This window comes from Protomyctophum parallelum, assembly GCF_964188405.1.
Source record: "Protomyctophum parallelum genome assembly, chromosome: 10".
In the NCBI taxonomy this organism is placed as follows: Eukaryota; Metazoa; Chordata; class Actinopteri; order Myctophiformes; family Myctophidae; genus Protomyctophum; species Protomyctophum parallelum.
This window is the reverse complement of record NC_139704.1, coordinates 12618767-12642490: the sequence shown is the minus strand read 5'-3', so window position 1 is coordinate 12642490 and position 23724 is coordinate 12618767. Positions and strand designations below refer to the sequence as shown.

Below are 23724 nucleotides of genomic sequence, written 5' to 3'. Positions count from 1 at the left end.
GCATAATATATGTGCAGCACCGCAGTACGCGCTGATCTTATTACACATGGCTCTTGGGCTTTGCTTGGCATAGTTTCCAAAGTAAAACAAAATAATAATGCTAAAGTAGAATCCATAGCAAACTAATATCAAACACGACACTGGAGCACAGAACTGACTGACACAGTGAATAGCAGGCAGGCTGACAGTATAGTAGTATAACGGCAAAGAGGCAATGCAATTCAGTGTGTCTGGATTTATTTGAGACAATGTCGCACAGTTGATGGTCAGTGTCCGTGCACGCCAGCCATCAAGCACACCGTCATCAGGAGGATTAAAGTGTGTTATGCAAGTAAGTGTACCCGGGTGCGCTGTTGAATCTCGGGTAATGTGAACCATGGCCATCGGGGACCAGGCAACCGTATTCGGAAACGGTTCCAATGAAACGGATTCAGTCCGTCTCAGTGTGAATTGCCTAACACACACACACACACACACACACACACACACACACACGCACGCACGCACGCGCACACAATATAATACGATAAACCACATCATACGCTACACATGCACATAGTCACATTAAAACACACACTTGGTGCTTGCAGGAGGTCCTCGTAACCTCTGATCACCTCAGCAGCTTCAAAAAGCAGACTCAGACAATGGGGCTGTAACACAGCATGGCACTGCAGAAACAATTTGCCTGCGTTTTAGGCCTCCGTCTCCTTCCTTAACTCAGGGGTTCTCTAGTGCATGCATAAACTTAAATTCCTTAATGATTATATCTGCTTTCAGTATTTATGAATGATGTATTTTCTCTATTATTAAGGTTATTGTACAGGTCAATTTGTATTGGGGTGGGGAGGGGGGCAGGGCGGGGGTCGCGAGACAAGGCCAAAGCATTTCCGGGGGTCCCCAGCCAAAAATGTTGAAAACCCCTGCCTTAACTCAACCAGTGGTGTGTTCTAGGTGTTTTCTGACGGACGGTATACCATCATTATTCCCTCCCACATGCACGGCACGCGCACATGGTGACCGAATGAAAAAACGCTCTTTTGTTAAAGACTAAAACATGATCATCCGGTATTATTATTATATAAGGAGGAAGAATTTATTCAAAAAGTGTACAGAATTTGTTAAAATGACGTTTTATGTGGACATACGTACTGGAAGGTATACACATAAAAAAAAATCTTGGACGGCATACTAAGTATATAGCGTAACACGGTAGAACACACCACCAAACTCAGGTTCAAATGTCTATTCCGGTTGACTTTCAGTTGCCTTTTAGCCCTTTTAGAAGCACAACTTCTAAACACACACACACACACACACACACACACACACACACACACACACACACACACAGGTCCAAAGGGAAAAACTATTCTGTCGTTTCATTTTCCCTCTCATCAAGTTAATATCACAGCTATCAGGTGGACTCTCCAAGACATGTTTACCTTTCCATGGTAGCAACGGAAAGAGTGGAAGAGAGAAATGGAGAGATACTGCACAGAGCTGACTGTATTTATGCCTACATACACTATAACCGAGGATCTGAATAATTACTGTACACAGTGTTTGTGTATGTTTCTTTGACAGAACTTTATTGCACATTTGCATCTAATCAATGTTTATTTTCCAAAGCACTTTGGTAACAGTCATTTTGAAAAAGCCCATGTAAATGTATTATTTATTATTGCAATATCTAATTAATTAATTATTTAGCATTAAACACAAACATGCGATCAGCGGGTGCTTGTGGTCCCAGCTGCCTTGCAAGTAATTTCTTCTCAAGGGTGACCTCTTTTGACTTTAAGTGGTACTCAGTCCCCCCGCCACATTGTAAAATAAACTACCGGTAGAAAGATGCAATCCTGCAGAATTGTGAGTGAGGTTGCCTATCCCTATAGGAATATTGTTCATTAGAAGAGTTGAGTTATATATCCTTTTAAGGCCAATATCGTCCGATACTGATGTTTTTGCCGATTAATCTCCCATCACTAATAGAGAGTTATTGCACAAATTTAACGTTTTTAAATTATTTAAGTTTTCAATGATTTAAGCGCTGGAGTGCAATGACAATAGTCTCATTGCCTACCACACTAGGCAACCATACTAATACATAAGTAGTTAACCAGGTATGCCAACATGTCTCTGTTCTGTATAGTGACATAAACATTTCAGGTGTTGGGTGAAATCAGCCCTCAGCCCTGTCTTGCATTAGCCTTTTGCATTAGGCCTACTGCTGATAGGCTAATGGAATCCAAGTTCCAACTAATTTAGTGAAATTGTTAAGTGGTGTAGTACCAGTACCACCTGGAGGCAATGATGCTGGGTATTTCAGAAATTACGTTAAACTACTTCAGTGATATTTGACAAACTTGACGTTGGGCACATTAACAGACCATGTACAGTATAGCTCACACCAGATACATTTGAATAAAATACAGATATAATGAGTAAACCGTATGTGTACAGAATGTATGCTGCCTTCAACCACTTCATAATGACTTTAAACAACCGGATCTGTCTTCATGGACAGACAGACAGACAGACAGACAGACAGACAGACAGACAGACAGACAGACAGACAGACAGACAGACAGACTTGTCAAATCAATCCATGGTGGTCCTTTAACCACTTAAGCCCTGCTGTTCCTATTTGGGGCATGTATAGTATAGGGGCATATATAGTATTAGGTGAAAATATTCAACTATCCATGCCAGTAGTGTGTTTTACAAACATATTCCAAAGTGTGTCAAAGTGGGAGGAGGTGCTGAACCAGATGTCCTGGGTTTGACTCACATTCATTACAGGTCAAGCCATAGGGAACGGGAGACATTTCCCTTAAAGCTACATACAGTATATCTCTTGTCCACCAGTCCTACCCGACAGCCCGTTATGCCGGGCCTGGGGCCATCATAAAGAAGTGACAAGTGATAATTTAATTGGGGTCCAAGGCTACATGAGGACTCACAACATAAATGTCATCGTCCTTAGTATATGTTTTAAAGGGGCCTGGAATTCCTGGCAGCCTGTCATCATAGATTTTGATAAATTATCTGGTGTTCTAGATTCTAGAAGACCCACAAATACCCACAGCTGGTCTTGAGTGTCCCCTTTAAACTCACTCTCAGCTTTTCATAGGGCAAAGGGCATTCAGGATATCAAATTCATCCTCTTAGGGTAAGTTCTGCTGGCTGGAACTGATGATGAAACAATCTGAATAAGTGTGCAGACCCCCGGGATCCGCCAATAGGTCAATCATTAATGCGTCATTTTACAGAGACAGAGTTCAAAACTTTTCTAAATGTTTTTTGAAAATAGCTGAACTACAGGCAATGTGTTATGAATTGAAAATGCTGGCAAGAGAAAAAAGCTCATGTCATGTGTTATGCCAGTACAGCCGTTAAAGATTTTGCCTCTGGGATCCAGCCGAAACAACAAAATTAAAATTCACTACATGTTCAAGTCGAGGGCATGAAGCACGTCCCCAGATACCCTAATGACTACCCGATGACTTTGAAAGTCGTACAGAGTGTAGGATAACAAACCAATGTCTAAACTTAATTAACATTACTGATTGAATGGTCAAGGGACTAGGTATCTGAGGCTTTTCCGTTGTGTTTATAGATGTAGGTGCATGTACTGTATGGTTTAGCACATAATTGTAGTCATATGAAGTAGGATACCTGTTTAGTGTTTACCAACATCAAAATACCAATCGAGCTCATGACAAAAACAGTACAATATGAATAAATGGCTACTACATGAAATGTAGAAATTCCCTGTTAATTTAACTCTGGACCCAAAACGGACCCCATTTGGATCAGTTAAATTGATTTCATCTGCTCATTACTACTACAATATCAGACCAGCTGTTTTTTTTTTACATCTTTCAGCCTGGCCGCCATCCAGTTGTTTCATATCAACAGGTAGCTGGTTGTGTCACCACACAGTGATGCATACGAACAGGTAGCGGCACATTCTTACAAAACTGATGTAATAAAGACCTTAGTTATGGTTTTCTTAACCACTTAAACACTACTTCGTTGTACGTCAAATGGTACATGCCCACAACAGACTCAGACATACGGTAATCTTGTAGATCTGTTATTTTAGCAGAATGTATGCCCATTTTCCCCAATTGTTTGTCAATTTTTTTTGCCGAATGTACGCCTATTATGACATGCCCACAATAGGGATGCTGGGGTTCATGTGGTTAAACTTGATTGTCAGTCCATCTTGTCATCAATGTGAGATCACAGAGACACATCACAATAGGGCTGTGCAATATACCAAACATATATCAAAAAATTAATTTCTTATATATCAACAAATCTACAGGAAATTCTGAAATTTCTATAATCGACTAAATCGATTAGTCTCATTCATCATTCAACCCTGTATTATATTTCATTGTACAATGGTGTCCAAAAGCGGTGAGAATAGCCCATCTACAAGCTCACAAGGCATTGTTGCAACACGTGTCCTTGTAGATTTGCTATTTTGACAGTCTATGGGCTCTCTTTCAGCGAGGAATAATGTAAGGAAATAAATGAGGAATTAATATTCTTTATTTATTCTCGGTTCTTGACGCACGAGGATGAAACCTGCACATGTCACATGACATCATATGGAACAGCACAGTTACCATGGTGATATAAACACAATGGGTGAAAACAGTGGCTAATAGCTGGCAAACAGGGTGTTCTGTTGACGTTATCAGGAGGCTGTGTGTGTGTGTGTGTGTGTGTGAGTGCGTGCGTGCGTGCGTGGGTGCGTGCGTGCATGCGTGTGTGTGTGTGTGTATGCGCGTGTGTGCGTGTACCACTGTACCATTCCTATATTGTGGTATAATTTGCTGTAGCAAACGTGCTGTAACAAGGAATTTAACTTAAATAGTTCACACAAGAAACGACTATATTTCTATTGTTCATTTATTCACTACCCCTTGACATATCGAATACGATGTGTCATATGTATGTACAGTACATTAATTTATTGTGAATGAAGAAATCCCCAAACTAAGAAAATACTGTACTTACTAAATTATACTGAATTAAAGCAAATGTAGGAGAAGACAACCCAAACCTCTACTGAAGTGTCATTGCGCTTTAGGGTGTGTTAAATGTACAAACGGTATCACTTCTCTATCACGAGCAAGACAAAGGAAGGGGATGTGTGAAAATAGAAAGCAAAGCACGAGTCAAATTAAGTGTGTAATAAACTAATGATTCTACATCCTGTCCTGATGTTTGATTACTCTATATACAGGAAGCACTAGTAGCCAACAGCCCTGGGTAGCATGACAGACATGCATGTTGGACAAACAAACCATTATCAGTGTGTGTGTGCGCGTGCGTGCACGCACACACTTGTGTGTTTCTTGATAAGTAACATTTGTATTTTTCATGTGGTGCCACAAAGGCAATAGCAGACTGTGTGTGTATGTCTGTATGTACACAGCTGTGACTGATATGACTTATGGTGGGGGACTTACCGGTGGTGCCCGACCTGTTCATTATTATTATTACAACAAGCAATTAGGAACTCAGCGTTAACTAGCGATAACTAGCGATTTTCATTCTGATGCATACAGTATCTGTGGTCATCATACTGTATGGACATACCTAACAATAGATGCCAAAACAATGGTAACATTTCCAGTTAGGTGTATTTTTATATCAAAAGTCCATAAAAAATACTTCCTTTGAACAAAAACATGCTATGTGATGATGTGTCTAGGCCTGCATTAATAAAAATGAATCTTGATTTTATTTGCCTGTTTGATTTCCATAATATGTATCTGAAAACATTACAGGTTAGAAATAAGCCACGTAGTATCATACATGCTTTGCTGGCCACCTGTCTCTCTTGTAAACAAACAGACTCCATGTGTGGATGTAGCGGTGACAATAACGTCCCATAGCCTGAAGGGATGATTTGTTCAGAAACACAGAGGTAACATGACAGAAAAAGCCATTGCATCCCATTCTTAAAATACAGCAGCGTACCCCTACTGTATCCATCTACCTATTCAGCTATGCACAGTATAGACCGATTCCGTAGCGGTTTCATGGTCGCAGCCTACGTATTTCCTGTAGACGGACTCGACGTAGCTGCGGGGTTTAAACCCTCACCAGGCGCATCTCTTCCACTACAGTGAACGGCAGAGTGACTGATGTTAGTATGCCTCATACTTTACTCTTTTACCTGCTTTTTACTAACACTAACATTACAAAGATGCCCAGAACATCGAGATGAACCTGTGTAGTTTATGGCTGCTCCAACAGTAGTGGCAACATAAAAAATAAATAAATACGGAATGTCAAAATATCCACCGTGGTGGCTGAGACCAGAGCCATTGAGTAATGGTTGAGACAAAGCAGTGAAAGGTCCTGAAAGATACATAATTTCAGTCTTACCCAATACCCAATCTTTCTGTTTTATTAACACAAGGCTGCTGTATTTTATACCTCATACTAAGCATTTAAAGTATGAGGTATAAAGTACAGCAGCCTTGTGTTAATGAAACAGAAATATTTGGTATTGGGTAAGACTGGCGTTATGTATCTTTCACTGCTTCGTCTCAACCATTACTCAATGGCTCTGGTCTCCGCCACCGCGGTGGATATTAGACATTCCGTTTTTTTTTTTTTTTATGTTTTACATTTTAGTATCACCTCTGATTGTGTTTGCAAAGTGTCTTACCTCTGATTGTGTGTTTGTTGGGCCAGAGGAACCATGGCAGCAGCAACAAGTAGAGGAGATAGACCAGGGACAAGGCATTGTATCGAAACAGACACGCTAAAGAGAGAGAGAGAGAGAGAGATTATTATTATTATTATTATTAAACTTTGACAAGCAGGTAAATTCAGAGGGATCGAGAGCGAGTGCATTTTCCGGCAGTGGCATCAGCCGCGGAGTCTCCGTCAATTGCCGACAACACAATGTTTCTCGGCGACCATAGACGTCACAGGGAAGCCACGGCTGATTTTTAACCGGCAGCGCATGTCAGGAGCCACGGGTGAGTTTTAATCAGCGACGCTGACACCCTACCCCAAACCTTAACCCTAACCTCACAGGGAAGAGACAGGTGACATGCGCTGCCGGCAGCGCATGTCTCGGCAGATTCTGTGTCGGCCGCCGAACGGACCGACACTGCTGCTGAAGGTAGCGGCAGCTGAGTGTCATAATCCCGCCCACCTCCCCCGGCAGGTGCCGCCCCTCCCCCCGGCAGCACCGCGTCTGATCGCCACTGCCGGAGAATGCACTCGCTGCTTCTGGAAATTCATTGTCTCCACCAGGCCGAAGGCATGGGGAGAGAGTATGTTTTGCACTCCGTCCGTCCGTCCTTCCGTCTGTGAACAGCTAATCTCCGGCACCGTTAACCCGGTCGATGCCAAATTTTGCACACACACTCCCTGGATGTTCCAGAACGGCCTGTTATAGCGCCACCAGGAGGCCGCTTTGTGCAAAACACGTTTTTGGACAGCACACCTACAGATTTTGTCCAAACATCATGCAAATTGGTACACAGTCTCAGCCATTCAACGAAACGGGTCTTTCAGATTTCTCAGACTCCATCCTGATTGGCTAAGATTGGCTTCCAAAGTTCGCAGGAGTGCTCAGTTTCAAACAAAATGCTGCAAATCATGAACACATCATGTGATTTCCGTGAAATTGTGCATGCACATTCCCACTAGGCAGAGGAAAAAATGCCACATGAACATTTTCAACTCAGCCTCATGGTGGCGCTATAACTGGCCGAAAAGTGTTTTTACCTCTAACTGCACGGATCTGTGCAGAGGCCAAAGAAAAACCTTTGCCTGGAATTCTTGACATCTGCTCTTTATACTATAAAGATACTATACTATACTATAAAGATCAGATGTGGTGCTATAAAGTTTATAGCACCACCAGGAGGCCGACATAATTATGTAAAACACATTTTCTAATATTACTCCTTCAGATTTGATCCACATTTCACGCAAATCGGTACACATGTTCTTCATAGTCATGTCATGATCAAGACGGGGTTGTTTGATTTCTCATAATCCACCCTCATTGGCTACGATTGGCTTCTAAACTTTTCAGGAGTAGCCCGCTTTGTACCCATTTTGTACAAATCGCCACAACTACTCAACGCAGCGTCCGATTGTGGTGAAACTGTGCATGCATATTCCCACTAGGCTTTGGAAGAAATGCCACTTGACGGTTTTCAAATCAGCCTCATGGTGGCACTACAACAGGCCAAGCCGCGTCACACACACACACACACACACACACACACACACACACACACACACGTTTATATTGCTCCTAAACATTTTGCCAAACAGCACACACACACTCCTATCCTCCTGGTGGAGACCTTTGCCCAGAAGGGCACTTTTTCGAGTTTATATTTTATTTATGCAATCTATTGCCAAAATCAAGCCAGTTCTCTCTTTCACAGACCTGATGAATGTCATCCATATCCTATTCCTTACACACTCTCACTTGGACCACAGGATTCATTTGTCCTTGTCCTGTCTGTAACTGATCCAGAATGCTGCAGCCAGCCTGGAGCCAGTACTCAGAAGAGACCCATAGTACCCATACCCCTATCCTGGCCTCTCTGTCCACTGGCTCTGTGTATTATTTAGAATTGATATCAAAATTCTAATGTTTGTTTACGATGCCCTGAATTGGCCACCCCCTCCTGTATCCTCCTTCTAACACCCTCTTCATTCAACCTCCAAGTCTCTCCGGTCAGCTGACTTGGGGCTCCCGGTTGTCCTGCAATCTAAACTTTAATCCACTCAATCCGTGAAAGCATCCATGTCGTTTCAGATTTGTCTTTGTAGGGCTTTTTTTTATGCATTAGACTTACATAGACTTGAGCTGAATCCGCTTTCTAAAATGGGCAGATCAAGAGAGAGCATGTGAAACTCTATACATAAATACGATTTATGGAAGCAATAAGGTAGGAAAGTGGGACTAATTACATTTTACTGGCACAAATGGGAATGAATGGGACTAAATGAGCGATCTGTCTCTGTTTGCAACTTGCTTTCCAGTTACTTGATAGGCAAATTGATTTGAATTAATTTGCCCAGTTGAATATTAAATGCCTGCACACATTGTCAGAAAAATCACACCCGTGTGAAGTGAGGGACGCTCTTCACATTATACACCATCATACATTATCTTATGAAATGAATGAATTGAATTTATGTGATTGGTTAGCCGATTTGCTCGTTTTGCCATGTGTTGGGTACAACTTCTCCAATATAGAATAGATTGTAGGCTGCCCCCCAATGACTAGCACAAACTCTGACCCATTATGGCCGCATGTCTTCGTCAGCAAGTTAATTGCCTTGGAGGACCCTGATGTAAACAAGTCTTAAGGTCCCTGCACACAGGGCGTGTTTTTCGGATTTTTAGTGGCGTTTCTCCATCGTTTTTCCAAAAAACGCGTACAGTGTGCAACCACCTTTAGTGCATTTTTGTGGTTTTATCCTCGTAGCGTGTGTAAGATTTGAAGTCGGTGGGGTGAACGGTTCTCGTGGATTGCACACACACACACACACACACACACACACACACACACACACACACACACACACACACACACACACACACACACACACACACACACACACACACACACACACACACACAGAGAGACGTGGTGCTTTTATAATAGGATGTGAAGAATCCCCCATAATGTCCCTCCTATCAGTGTATTGCGCTGTCCTCTCTCTCGTGCTGGCAAGACAAAAAGGAATGCTGTAATAGCAGAGTGACTGCCACGCCAAGCGGCCCTGATCCAAACCTCTTCAATATGTAAAGTGCTGAGGTAGGCTATACAGTAGCATACATCAGCGTCCAATGGAAGCTCAACTGTTCTATCTCCACCCATCTTAGTCAAACTGACCTGAGATGAAACTGTACTCTTCCGTCTACACCAAATCGCTTTGCCAAAAATAGTCGATCTGCAAGCTCACAACATTGTGAGCCCCAGAATAGGGTCAAGCAGTTAAGGATAATGCCGCCAATATCGAAGTTCACCTCACTTCATATAACTGTACAAACAGTGGCTGTGCCTAATTCTTACCTCTACCATACCGGTTTTCATCTCTGTATTCATAGGATAGTGTGGAGAATTAATTGATTTTAGCCTGTATCACTTATCTATTCCATGAGATGCTGTTATAAACTATTTTTAAAATGTTTTTGTACTCTCTGACAAATACACAAGCATTGCCACCTATGCTGTCTAGCACCACCATGTGAATTATCATGTAAATAAATAAATTTAGCTTTCATGGGTTTCCTTTGTGCAGTTTCATAAATCATACTCTGACCACATCCAGCTTTAATATTCCTTTGGATTACTGTGTTACTGTGACCCATGCAACCAACAATATGATTAAACAGAACTGCCTCAGCTCATTACAGTTTGTCTTCTACGGGCCGAACAGTCTGCGGCTTGGTCCCAATCCTCTTGCCTGATATTTCCTTGCTCCTCTATCCTCAATTGAACCGGAGGTTCAACTTTCATGGCCATGCCAGGTCTCTTATTCCTGCTCCATGGAACAAAGAGTGAGGGTTAGGAGGCATCTCTGAGGAGCTATGAGCCAGAATACATGAGTGCTTCCTTCCAGGAAGAAGCTGAACCCCATGGTGTTAATGACTCCGCCCCTACAGCTATCAAGTTGAAGGGGATGCTGATATTAAAGACTATTCTTTCATTGCCATCAATGAGCAGTTTACGAAATTACATTATCTAAACCGTTATGATGGTGGTGGGGGGGGGGGGGGGGGCTCGGCTGTATCATAATCAGAAATGGACGTTTCTCACACTTTGGAGGAACTGACGTGCCACTTCCCTAACATTTCTTAGCGTGGTGTCTCTTTGCATTGTTTCCTCCGTGCATCCTCAGTGGGAGGCACTAGGAAAGTGGGAGGCTTGGAAAGGAAATGAAGGCAAAGAAAGACATGTGAAGGAAAAGAAGATTAGCTAGAACTTGCTAGAACTGGGATGAAGCCCAAGAAAGGGTCTGTGAGTGAGCCTGTGTATGAGTCTGGGCAGACTCCACACACACACAGTCTGTGATTCCCAGGCTAATCTCGCAAACCGCTGGACTGATCAGAGCCAAATGTCTTGTACATACTGCCATTAGGCCGAGGAAGTAACTCCCCACAATGTATCTTTTTCAAATTAAAATCATAATTTTAATTAAATGAACTTAAAAAGTGTAATGATGGCTACTGTCTGCAGCCATGCACATGTGTGCGTGGGCCGTGGAATATGTATTTACAATCATAAATGTGTCACAATGTTTAGGAAGACCTTGCTGGCAATGACAGGAGAAGGGAGAGAGAGAAAGAGAGACACACACACACACACACACACACACACACACACACACACACACACACACACACACACACACACACACACACACACACACACACACACACACACACACACACACACACACACACACACACACACACACACACACACACACACACACACACACACAGGCTGGCTGGCTGTCCACGTGTGTCCAAGAGTTCCAAGGGGTTTCCCTAAAACATCTCTCTCTCTCTCACCCCCATTTTACCAACATCTGGCATCTGGCTTTCAGAAATGAGGTCATGTGGCAACTAAAGCTATGGACGTTTAACTAACATTCACTCTCAGAATGTATCTTGGCTGTGTCCCTTCCCTGCCGAGAGGTCTGAAAAGGTCTCCAAGCCGGATATCTTATTTTGAAGACCAAATTACCGGAAGTTAGCATTGGCTTGAGTTAGCCATGATCTTCTTTAAAGTCACCTGAAACGTACATTTTGTAACCACGACCAGCAATGCTTTTGTTACAAGCCGGGAAAAAGTTAGATTTGATAAACGAAATCTGGGAAATAGAATCAGAGATAAATGGCTTTAAAAATCCAGTTATCATTGAAGTGGATGGGCATGGCCATCTTGTTTCTGGTCCATTGGCTGTTTACTAGATTTTATAGCATCATACAGTGCATTCATACTTCAATGCCAGGTCGCGCTGCACACATTCACGGTGCTCACGCAACTATCGTCTTTGCATTGACTTTGTATGTAATCGCGCCGCTCTAACTATCCAAGTCTGAACGCACCTTTAGAGCTAACCAGGAAGTGAAGACAGCGATCTTTCATAATTCAATAAAAAACCCAAAGCTCGTCCAAACTCGTCCTTGGCAGTAAATGAGTTCATGTATGAACAAATAAAAAGCAGTAGCAGCCTAGTCTATGGACTTTTAATGTTTGGAAAAAAGAGGGGGAAAGAAACATCACCCTGCGTGACGACATGTGGCAAAATAAAAAACAGTAGCAGGCTAGCAGCCTAGTCTATGGACTTTTAATGTTTGGAGAAAAGAAAAACAGGACCCCACTTGTGATGTCATGTAGCAGCCACAGCAGCCCATCACGCAAGCGTGATTGTTATGTTTGTTTTAAAGGTCTTTACACAATGTGGGAGATTGTTTTCATGCAAATAATTCGCTTTTTTTAAAACCTCATAAAGTCAATGCAAGCTTCCACAGCAGCAACTGTTATTTTTTTCACTCTACGGTCATGGCTGGCGAATGTTACACCTCTGACCAATCAAAATGCAGTGATGTGAACAGAGCAGGAGCTGGCCCACAGCACTGCGAGGTCAGGGGAGCCCACTGCACCCTCACCTCTTCTGACTTCCTCCACGTTATTAAGCTACCCTCCACCGCCCAGAGCTGTTTGGGGGGAGTGGGGCACTTGTGTGCTAGCACTCGACTCCACTGTCATTGCATCTCTCATCTCTGTAGCCTATGTATTTATGTGTTTACTTTGTTTTTATTCCTTTTGCAAGTTAGTTCAGACAGGCAGTTCAGTCAAAACAATTACATTTTTATACCCCACCCCCCCTCCAGAAATAGCAAACATAAATACAGCGATCAAATACCAAATGGGTACAAAAAAATAAAATGACACAAAAATACACACATGCATTTATAATTATATTTTACAGATGGCACGGGTGGGCGGCCGTGGACCACAAATGACTCTGGGCCCAAACGCAATTGCGTTGTCTGAATCACGGTAGTGAAGAAGAAGTGGTGGAAAGATCCCAAGGATACCAACCATTTATAAAGAAGCAGGAGAAGAGTGGTGAATAATCAGAAGCAGGAGGAGAGGAGTGGCAAATAATCTCATATACGGGTCGCATTTAGTTAATATTTCTCATTTTCAGGTGGTTTATTGGCGTCGCATCGCTAATTCGCCAGTGTGTAATGACCTTAAGCATTGCCACCCCCGTGGCGTCATGTTCCAGGTGATGAATGAGTCCCTCACTTCACGTGATTTTTTCTTAGAGAACTGGACTTGAGTTACAACTTGTACTGTTTTTGTTTTCCGTCCACATGGAATGGCCAGTGGGGTCCGGAGCCACAGATTGATCCTCCGTAGAGAAGTACCTGTCGATGAGGTGGTAGGCCACCTCGTAGACCTCCTGGTTCTGGTGGTTCAGCATATCCTCCATCTTGTCCAGAGTGCCACTCTCCTCCAGCATGGAGCACAGTGCCCCCGCCTGGCCCATGCGGCCGGCCGCCGCTAGCATGTTAGCGACTGCGTCCAGGACCACCTTGACCAGCTGGGCGTCGGGCGCGGCCAGCAGGCCCGGCAGCGCCCCCAGCAGATTGCAGCAGCGGAGCAGGTAGGCCGTCTGCTCTTCACTGCCCCCTTTGGTGAAGTTGGAGACGGCCCACGCAGCCTCCTTCTGCGTCCTGAAGTCCGCCATCCCCTGCTGGAGCAGCGTCACCAGGAGGGGCATCAGGCCCGCGTCCACCACAGCCTGGATCTGGGCCCTGGTCCCTGCCGTGATGTTGGAAAGTGTCCAGGCCGCCTCCTTCTGGACCTTTGGGCTCCGGTGGCGCAGCAGCGCCGGGAAGACCCCGAGTGCGCCGGCGTCCAGGACCGTCTGTGTCTGCTCGTCTGTCCCCGTCACTATGTTCCCCACGGCGCGCAGGGCCGGCTGCAGCACGGCCAGGTGGGCGTCGTCACAGGAAGAGGAGGCGCTTGTCGTGGCCAGGAGCTCAACCAGGCGCGGCACCAGGCCCGGCACCGCCACCACCTCCTGGATCCTCTGGTTGGAGCCGTCTGCCAGGTGGGACAACGCCCACACGGTGTTGACCAGAACCTCCCTGTCACCGTGGTGATGCAGGAGGAGGTGGGCCAGGACCGGGACCAGCTGCGCCACAACCTCCGACGGAGGGGGCGGGTCCTTGTTGCGGCACAGGTTAGACAGCGTCCAGACGGCGTTGCCCAGGTAGCTGGGAGGGAACGCCGAGAGGTCTTCCGACGCGGCTCCGACGATGGATAGCAGCGGTGGGATAATGCCGTCCCCGATCACCCGGTCCCTGAAGTCGGTGCGGTCGCCTGCGATATTCCCCAGTGCCCACAGGGCCTGCTCGCTGATGTCGGCACGCGGCGAGCTCACCAGGCCGACAAAGGCGGGCACGGCGCCTGCTTCCACCACGGCAGCCGTCTGGGACGAGTTGCCCGCCGCGATATTGGTCAGAGCCCAGGCTGCCTCGAACTGGATGAGGGGACAGTGGGAGAGGGCCAGGAAGCCCACCAGCCGGGGGACCAGGCCGGCTGCGATGACGTCGTCGAAGGGTGGGTTCTCCTCTCTGGACAGAAGCCTCCTGGCCGCCCTTGTGGCGGTCAGCTGGAGCTCCAGGCTGTGGCTGTTGACGCCGGCCGTTATCTGATCCACCGACCAGCGCTTCTGCCGCTGGGAGGAGCCAACGGGCTCTGCCGGGTCATCATCCAGAAGGCCGCCGACGCCCGAGACGTTGCGTCTTTTCAGGAGATGCTCGTCCTTCCGGGCCTTGCGCAGCTCCACGGTGGCCTCGGCTCTCCGGCGCCTCAGCTCCACGCCGTCTTTTCCTTTGTTCTTGAACTGCCAGAGACGAGCTTCGCTGTCGCCTTTGTCGTTGTTGTTGGCGTCTGACATCCCTGCTTCACTGTCGACCGTTGAAACACTGATGGGACACTGGTGGGTTTCACTTGCACAAGTCACTCGCGCCACTCGTCCTCATGTGGTCATATTATGACGACACTCATCTGTGACGTCACTCATCTGAGATGTCACTCATCTGTGATGACACTCTGACATCTGCGATGTATGACACGATGTTTGCACATACATATATATATATCTCTATCTATATGCACCAAGTCTATATGTCTGTTTGTGTGTAATCCACATAACTTGAGAACCGCCCCACAGACTTCAAATTCGACTCGGGTGCAGTGCCCAGTGTCGAGTCGTTCGGACCCACGGTTGTCCAGAACCACCCTAAAAAAGGTCTCTGCCCGGGCTCTGGACCGGGCCCCTGCCTAGCGTCCATATATGGAGCTGCCCTGTTCGGACCTCACAACACTCCATATTTGAGCATAGCTGGCTGCATATACTCCATATTTGGGCACGCCTTACAAAGAACTCCATATATGGGCATAAAAGGGAGACAGACATAATATCTAGGTGGGACATTCATATCCAACTTGCATTGTTCCAAGAAGGCCAGTGCCTAACGGGCACCGCTGTAGAGGGCCCACGGGCACCGTTCTAGTATAATTGTCACGGTACGCAGTGAAGGACTGAACCCAAGTGCAGAGCCAAACGCAGAATAGTCATAAATGTACGTATTTATTAAAGCAGAGAAGCATACAGCCAAAGTAAATAGTCAATGCAAAATGTAAATCCAAAACAGGCAAAACTTCAGGAGGAAAATTGCAACATCACAGGAAGTCCAAAAATGCAAAAAATGCATATATGCATAAACCAGAAGTCCAAAAGTTATAACAAGCAACTGAAATCCAAGATACCTTTTAGGAGACAAAAATAACAAACCAGAAGTCCAAGGCAGATCACTGGAACAACAATGTATGTCCTGACAGTGTGTTTGTGTAATGAGTCCAGTTTTATAGGGAGCAGGGTGATTGCAGAAGTGTTCTCAGGTGTGGAATGGGCATGGCACTGTTGGGCTGAAGAGGGGGTGGAAATAGGTGTGTAACAAGGACTGAGAGAGGGAATGGAGAGTGGGAGTGGCTGATGAGGAGACATGGTCTGTAGAGCGACAGACGATGACAAATTTGGGTTTAGGCTCATCGTTTTACATACATGATGTAATTGAGAGAAATTTTCTGTATTACTCTCTTCGGCGCCATGGATCCGTCTATACTGTCGATAAGATACTCCACCACAGGTGTGAGACAATCACACTCTCGTGTAGGAGTGTCTCTCAATGACTGAATGTGACCTGTGTGTGGCTCACACAAACCAGACAATTCCAGACATGAACATCATTACGTGACATCATGACCTATAACACACCACAGTGTCAAAACAACACATAATATACTATATTTATACAGAAAATTAACTAAGAAAGCTTTGCAGCTTTCATAAATCATTCCAAAAGGTGCATAATGTACATTGTGTATCTAAGAATGCACCACCTAGACACTTAATTTAATCCCACACCACACTTATTTAATGCAAAACATGGCATGGAAACTCCTCATTCAATCCTTTGTGGAATAAAAATCCAATAAACTTCTCTTCTGTTAATAATTTCATCATTGTTACCACCTCTCTCTGGCACCTTTATTTCACCTTTTCACGCTCACAGTCTGTCAATCGTCTATTTTCATTAAGCATAAATCGGGTTTAACTGTAGGAGTAGCTTAGGAGAATTGCTTGTCAGATGGAAGAAAAATAAGGACTGTGCTCATGAGTGAGTAACTTAAATGTTCCAAGACCATAATGTATACGGTCTATCTAATTCTACAGTATTATGCTGCGTTCAGGTACCTCTGTTCTTTCAAAGGACAGTGAATGCACAGCAACATGAGGAGAGTATTAATTTAGCTCTGTATGTGGATGTGCATAAGAGTGAATAGATTCCTACTACTTTAATGGTCTTCCATTAACCTCAAAACATTCACAGCAGAATTGCTTCATTTGCACAGTAAAACTCTGGAGCAGACAATAACTTAACTCCTGAGGGTTGAGAGTGGACCCTGGTTGGTAGGTTCTTACACTCTGAGGGTTAAGTTAACACTCTGCAGACAGGATTTTACTATGTGGGAAAATACGTGTAGCCCCCCTGTCCCCCTTTTCCATTTACTCTCTCCTCTCTTCTTACCATTCTCTCACTCGATTTCTCAATACCAGCTGTCTGGCCCTCTTTTCCATTTGTAAACTGAACCTTCTTAGCTATAGTAAAAGCTTAGCTAGTAAAAGTTCAGAATGTTCAGCAGTAACTATTTTAGCTGTTGGGCCTCCTCCATGTGTAAAATAGACATTGGTTCTCTTGCTAATAACAGGTTTTAACCACTAAACTGTACATCACACTGAGATGCCAACTAACCATGGGATAGACAAGCTACTGTGTGTGTGTGTGTGTGTGTGTGTGTGTGTGTGTGTGTGTGTGTGTGTGTGTGTGTGTGTGTGTGTGTGCGCACTCATAACTTTGAGTTTAAATCTGTCAGACACCAGTGGGGGGTCATATGAATAGCTTCACGTAAAAGCTGTCCCACTGTGACGAGGTCACTGGGGATAATTAGTTAATTAGAGTTGTGCTAAAAATAGCGGCACTGCTTCTCTCCTCACCTCTGCAACCCAACTGGATGGACTATTATAAGTCAGCTTCTCAGAACCCTGAAAGTTTGCTGTTTTCCCCAGGCTGGGCTACCTAAACAGTTCCTAATTTAAATGGGTTTCGAATGAGAAAATGATACAAATCTGTTCCACCTCAAATTAGTTATTTTTGTTAGTAAGTATTTTGTTGCCCTCACTTTTTCTTAGTGAAATATTGCATGCGAGAGAGAGAGAAATGTTAGTCTTGTACCAGATTGTTGTTCTTCTTGCTCTACTGACCCTTAAACAGAACAGAGTGCATGATGAGTCAAAGCTAGGGTGTGGCTATTTGGCAAGTTTACTGACAGGAGATGAGCCACAAGTGCACCAAAACTTATGACCATTGGGAAAGTTAGTCTGTATACAGTATACTCATGGCCTCATATTCTATGTAGACATAGATCTACACAAGTTCCCCCCTTTATTATTTTCAAAAATGTTATCAGATCTCTTATGCTTTCCATGTTAGAACTGAATAAAGACATTTGAAAGATGAAAAGATTGGTCAAGTTCAATACTATGAGCTTGCTTAACTCAGAGGGAGTTAAAATGGGGTCCCTGGACGATTAAAGGTTTTCAGAACCCCCAAAACATGCCAATTTCTTTGGTTATTTTGGTTCCACTCACCCTTTGATGACTTTAGGAAATTATGGTAATTGAGGCATGGAAAAACTAACAGCATGTGCCTGCAACTTCCTCTAGTCTAAAGTATACATGAGCGTACAGTACACACGCAACCTCTGAAATGTGTTATGTTATATCTTGTTTAGGTGATCAGATATATAGACTAGTGTCTCAACCAAAATCTAGTGTATCAACACTCATGTGGCAGCCCTCTAAATACATACACTGATACTCTCATATTACACCACACTCATGCACGGCCATTATTGAGAAATGCCTCATTGTCTCCACCAGGCCGAAGGCATGTGGGGAGAGTATGTTTTGCACTCCGTCCGTCCGTTTGTGTGTCCGTCCGTCCGTCCGTCCGTCCGTGTGTCCGTGAACAGCTAATCTCGGCCACCGTTAACCCGGTCGATGCCATATTTTGCACACACACTCCCTGGATGCCAACGATCAACCTCTGCCCCAAACTTTCCAGAACGGCCTGTTATAGCGCCACCAGGAGGCCGCTTTGTGCAAAACAAGTTTTTGCACAGTACACCTACAGATTTTGTCCAAACATCACGCAAATTGGTACACAGTCTCTCTAGAGCCATTCAACGAAACGGGTCTTTCAGATTTATCAAACTCCATCCTGATTGGTTAAGATTGGCTTCCAAAGTTCACAGGAGTGCTCAGTTTCAAACAAAATGCTGCAAATCATGAACACATCGCGTGATTTCCGTGAAATTGTGCACCCACATTCCCACTAGGCCGAGGACGAAATGCCACATGAACAATTTCAACTCAGCCTCAAGGTGGCGCTATAACTGGCCGAAAAGTGTTTTTACCTCTAACTGCACGGATCTGTGGATAACCTGGTGGAGACCTGTGCCCGGAAGGGCACTTTTTCTAGTTAAAGGTTCTCTATTTGTGATATATTTTATGCCCAGCTTTTACTGTGTGTGTGGTGTGCAAACACAAACTTTATCCTACACAAACATTAAATGCCGTTGATAATGAATGGACAATTTTGAGTGTTTGTGAAAACAGTAACACAAACATTGCAACAGCATAACACAAACATTGAAGACGATGGTGAGGACGCAAATTCTGATTGGCCAGAATGAGATGATATATATTATATGATGATATGATAAGAGCGCCCCTCACTGTTTTTATATATATATATAAAAAGGAAAGAAGCTAAAGCTCTATATTCTGATACTAATCATTGCAGGGGTTTTCAACTGATTGTGAATGACGGACCACCACCCTGACTTAAATCAACCTGGGGACCATTGTTGTGTTGAGTGGGGATATGGGCTAAGATTAGTGCTTTTGTAACAATTGCTATGCATCCCATGTGTATTGTGTATACATCCTACTGTTTCGCAACCATCGACTACTAATAATGTCCTAATTATAATTACTCAACCAGACAATCTGATGCACTTCCCCCTCTTTAGATTCAAACTCCCTTTTTCTGTTGAATTGACCTCCAACTTCTCAGTAAATGACTACATGGATGGTCATCATATAGTCATACAGGTCATTCAGTTCAGTTTCTCCACTAGCGGAAAGAAAATTAAAAACAAGAAATGACAGGTCAGGTGAAACAGGTGAAACAAACGCTGTCTCTGTTGTGCATCTTTCCTGCTCTCCAGTTAGCTCATAACATTAGCCGTGCTCCGCTGCGGTGTGTGCATATATAGGGTGTTGGGTGAAATCATCCCTTCCGTGTGCGTGTGTCATAGCTTAGGAGGCAGGCAATCATGACTAGGTCGCTATGGGTCAGAGTATTGGTCAGATTCCCACAAAGTTTGTGCACAAACACTAAAAGCTGGAAATAGGAGGGCTAGTGCCCCTCAATAATCAGACGAAATTGGAAGAGGTTCTTTCTCCCAATTGGATGAAATTTGTGATTTGTGAGACAGCATGTAGTGCACTCAACTCTTGCCTCAGTTTCTCTCTTGTTCTCACACCGAGTGGCACGTGTGGCATGTGTGACTACGCATGCACACACATGCCTGCCTGGGAAGTGAAACTGTGTTGGTTACTTTGTTTGATTGCCCAAACTCATCTCCCTCCTGCAGTCCAACAATCAAATCATTGTTCAATTCTTGGTGTATGAAATCCAGCACACACTCATTTTAGGGTAGGTAAGGCCTAGCCATAGTTCAGACATTTTGTACCAGTCCACGGGCAGAGTTGGGGAAAGCACTGTAGGTTGGTAATAATTACCTCAAGCCTGTATTACATGTTAAGTGTTTGTGTCACACTGATTGACAAAAAGCCTACTGATTTAACCTGCATCATGAAAAGGATCACTATACAGATGTTTACAGGAGTGGATGTTCTGCAGGTAGGCAGTTAAGTAAGCCTTACCAAGCCATGAGGCCCATAAGGAGCCTATCTCCTGTTTCCTTAGCATGAGGCAGCTTGATGTACAAGTACACCCCCTGGACATGACGCTAGTATGTCGCAGGGACATACCCCAATCCAACTCTTGATGCTGAGTGCCAAGCTGGGAGGCATTGGGTCCCATTTTTCACAATCTTTGGTATGACCCGGCCAGGGATCGAACCCTGACCTCCCAGTCCCAGGGCAGACACTCTAACCACAAGGCCACTGAGCTGGTCTGGTAGGCAGTTACTGTAGTTTAATTATCAGACTTAGACACATGAGTCAGTGCTGTAGTCTAGGTTTTTTCAGACAGTCACGGTATACCATAATTATTCCTTGTGGGACATGCACACGTATAGGCTATACCCTTGCACGTGGTTAATTAATATGCACACGTATAGGCTATACCCTTGCACGTGGTTAATTAATATGCACACGTATAGGCTATACCCTTGCACGTGGTTAATGGATGAAATGGCTAGTAGTAGACAGTATATGTTTTTTTCCAAAACGGCAAACTGGAGCGTATAACGGTAGAACACACAACAACACCACTGATCAGGGTTAGAGCGCAACAGTGACCGCCCTCTTTTGAAACCGATCTTGTGTTTTGTTTTCAGAAATGAATGTTCCATTAATTTACTGCAGAACTGGAAAACACAAATAAGGCGAAGGTACAAAACTGTGTAATTATCATCCCATAAACCATTGCTGGACATCTTCAAGAGATTATAGTGTTTATTAATACATTGAAAAGACTGCAAGTAAATGAAGCAACAGGGCATGGAGACTGGGTACACTGCTGTCATTTAGAGTTCAAGGAGTATGAACATGTGCACTCATGTAGCCAACTGCTGCTGTAAAAGAAAAGAATAAACACGCATCTGTCTGTCTCTCTCACCCTCCAGCTGGTCCTCTCCTACACTCTGACCTCACTCTTCAGCTATGCAGAAGTGTGGGGGTGTGTGTGTGTGTGTGTGTGTGTGTGTGTGTGTGTGTGTGTGACACGTGGTGCACATGAGAAAGAAGGTGAAAGGGAAAGTGTATGCATGAGAAGTGTGCGTAATATAGGAGAAAGAGTGCGTAGACTGTAAGTCTTTGCCAGGAGGCATGCCCTACCCCCCTCTATGTCTTTCATTTTTTCCACTGTCTTTTTATCAAATGTTTCATAATTTAGTCATTATGCCAAATTGCCAATTCACCCATGTAGTCCCTGTAAATAACTACTGACCTTACTGGTTGGTCTTGGGGAGGGTGTAGACAACCACGTCTCCTCTGAGACATTTTACCGAGAGGGTGTAATGCATGCAGAGGAACATGCTAATATACATCCCAGTTCTAAATCTAACCCGCTGAATGTTGGTACCCGCCATATTCCCATGAGTCACGTGCAACCTCAACGTTATCATGTTCCTCCTCGGTACATGTGTTTTCTGGCTCCCATAAGTTTAGTTTATTGAAGCCTTTTCATTCAACAAAGCTCAGTGGCATGTCTATTGAACGGAACACTGTCCCCTCCCCTCCCAGTGAACTGTGGCGTCCCACAAGGAAGCATACTAGGGCCTTTACTGTTCCTAATATATGTTAACGACATGACTTCAGCTTGTGACTGCAACTTGTTCCTGTTCGCAGATGACTCAGCACTGCTGGTCTCGGACAGGAACAAACTGCAGGTTGAAAAGACCCTCAGCTCTGAACTCGGTAGAATCTGCACCTGGCTCGCTGATAACAAACTATCCTTACACCTGGGAAAAACTGAATCCATCCTCTTCGGATCAAATAGTAATCTCAGCAAGGCAGATGGCTTCTTGGTTAGAGTGGGTGACAATATTATCACACGAAAAGATCAAATTACCTACCTAGGTTCCATCCTGGAGGCCAATCTTTCCGGTGATAAGATGGCCACCAACGTAATCAAAAAAGTCAATCAAAGAACAAGATTCCTTTACAGGATCTCCTCACTGGTCAGCAAAAACACCTTGAAGACCTTAACAGGAGCCCTCGTACAAGGTTTCTTTGACTATGCATCCACCTCTTGGTACCACAGCACCTCAAAGGCCCTTAAAACAAGGCTCCAGACCTCCCAAAACAAACTGGTCAGGCTCCTACTTGGCCTCACCCCCCGAACCCACCTCACCCCTGCCCACTTTGACAGGCTGGGATGGCTTAGGGTCGTCGACAGAGTACAGCATCTTGCAATGGGTCTGGTCCACAAGATTCGATACACCACCAAGATACCCATGTACCTGTCTAAATACTTCCTTAATGTAAACGAAGTCCACACCCACAACACCAGAGGGAGTGCAACAAACCATGTACAACCCAGATTCGGCACAAACAAGGGACTAAATACTTTTCGCTCCTATGCCACCAAAATGTGGAACGCCCTACCAACAGTCATTAAGACATGTGAATCCCTTGACTCCTTCAAAACCGCTCTCAAAGGGCACCTACGGATGGCTGCAATTCGAAACTGGCCTCTGTAAAATCTGAATCCCCCCCCCCACCCCATTTTCCCTCACTGTATATTGTATCTTTTCCCTTTTTTGCTTCCCATATGATGAATTTAGCTACATAGAAATGTCTATTTGTATGTCTCTAAATGTTTGTATGTCTTTAAATGTTTTGATGAATTGAACAATGTGGACCCTGTTGTAAACAAGTGTAATGCTTAATTGGGTCGTCCACTCACAGTTGACAGTCTTTGTATTGAGTTTGTGCTTAAAATGTACTGTAAATTCTACAAACTGTTAATAAATATTTCAATCAATCAATCAATATTGCGCTCATGTGTGTGATGTGCTGGGTTATCTTTTCAGATCAACCAGGAGCACAGCGGCAGCGGGCCGGGCAGTGAACAAGGCATAGGTACAGGCTTGCGTTTTGGATATCTACAGCGTACTCTCGGCTTGGAGATTCACGTCCAGGTGTTCATACCAATATGAATATGAAATCTCATAGATCAAGTAAAGATTATTATAGGCATATGCCAGTTTCACTGGATGCAACCTACTG

The 23724-nt window shown here is 44.4% G+C and overlaps 2 protein-coding genes across 2 annotated transcripts in view; both read right to left on the bottom strand.

Annotated features, from left to right (window-relative positions):
• Positions 1-23724, bottom strand: part of piezo1 (piezo type mechanosensitive ion channel component 1 (Er blood group)) — an 81660-nt gene that overhangs the window by 47814 nt on the left and 10122 nt on the right. The window contains 1 exon segment of the mRNA XM_083774723.1: positions 6701-6796. Within this exon segment, the coding sequence (XP_083630849.1) occupies positions 6701-6796 (96 nt within the window).
• Positions 10422-15009, bottom strand: LOC310865181 (importin subunit alpha-1-like; the record flags this gene model as incomplete). Its single annotated transcript, XM_083774207.1, has 2 exons — positions 10422-10560; positions 13469-15009. The coding sequence occupies 2 exons, from the start codon at positions 15007-15009 to the stop codon at positions 10422-10424; spliced, it is 1680 nt and encodes a 559-aa protein (XP_083630333.1).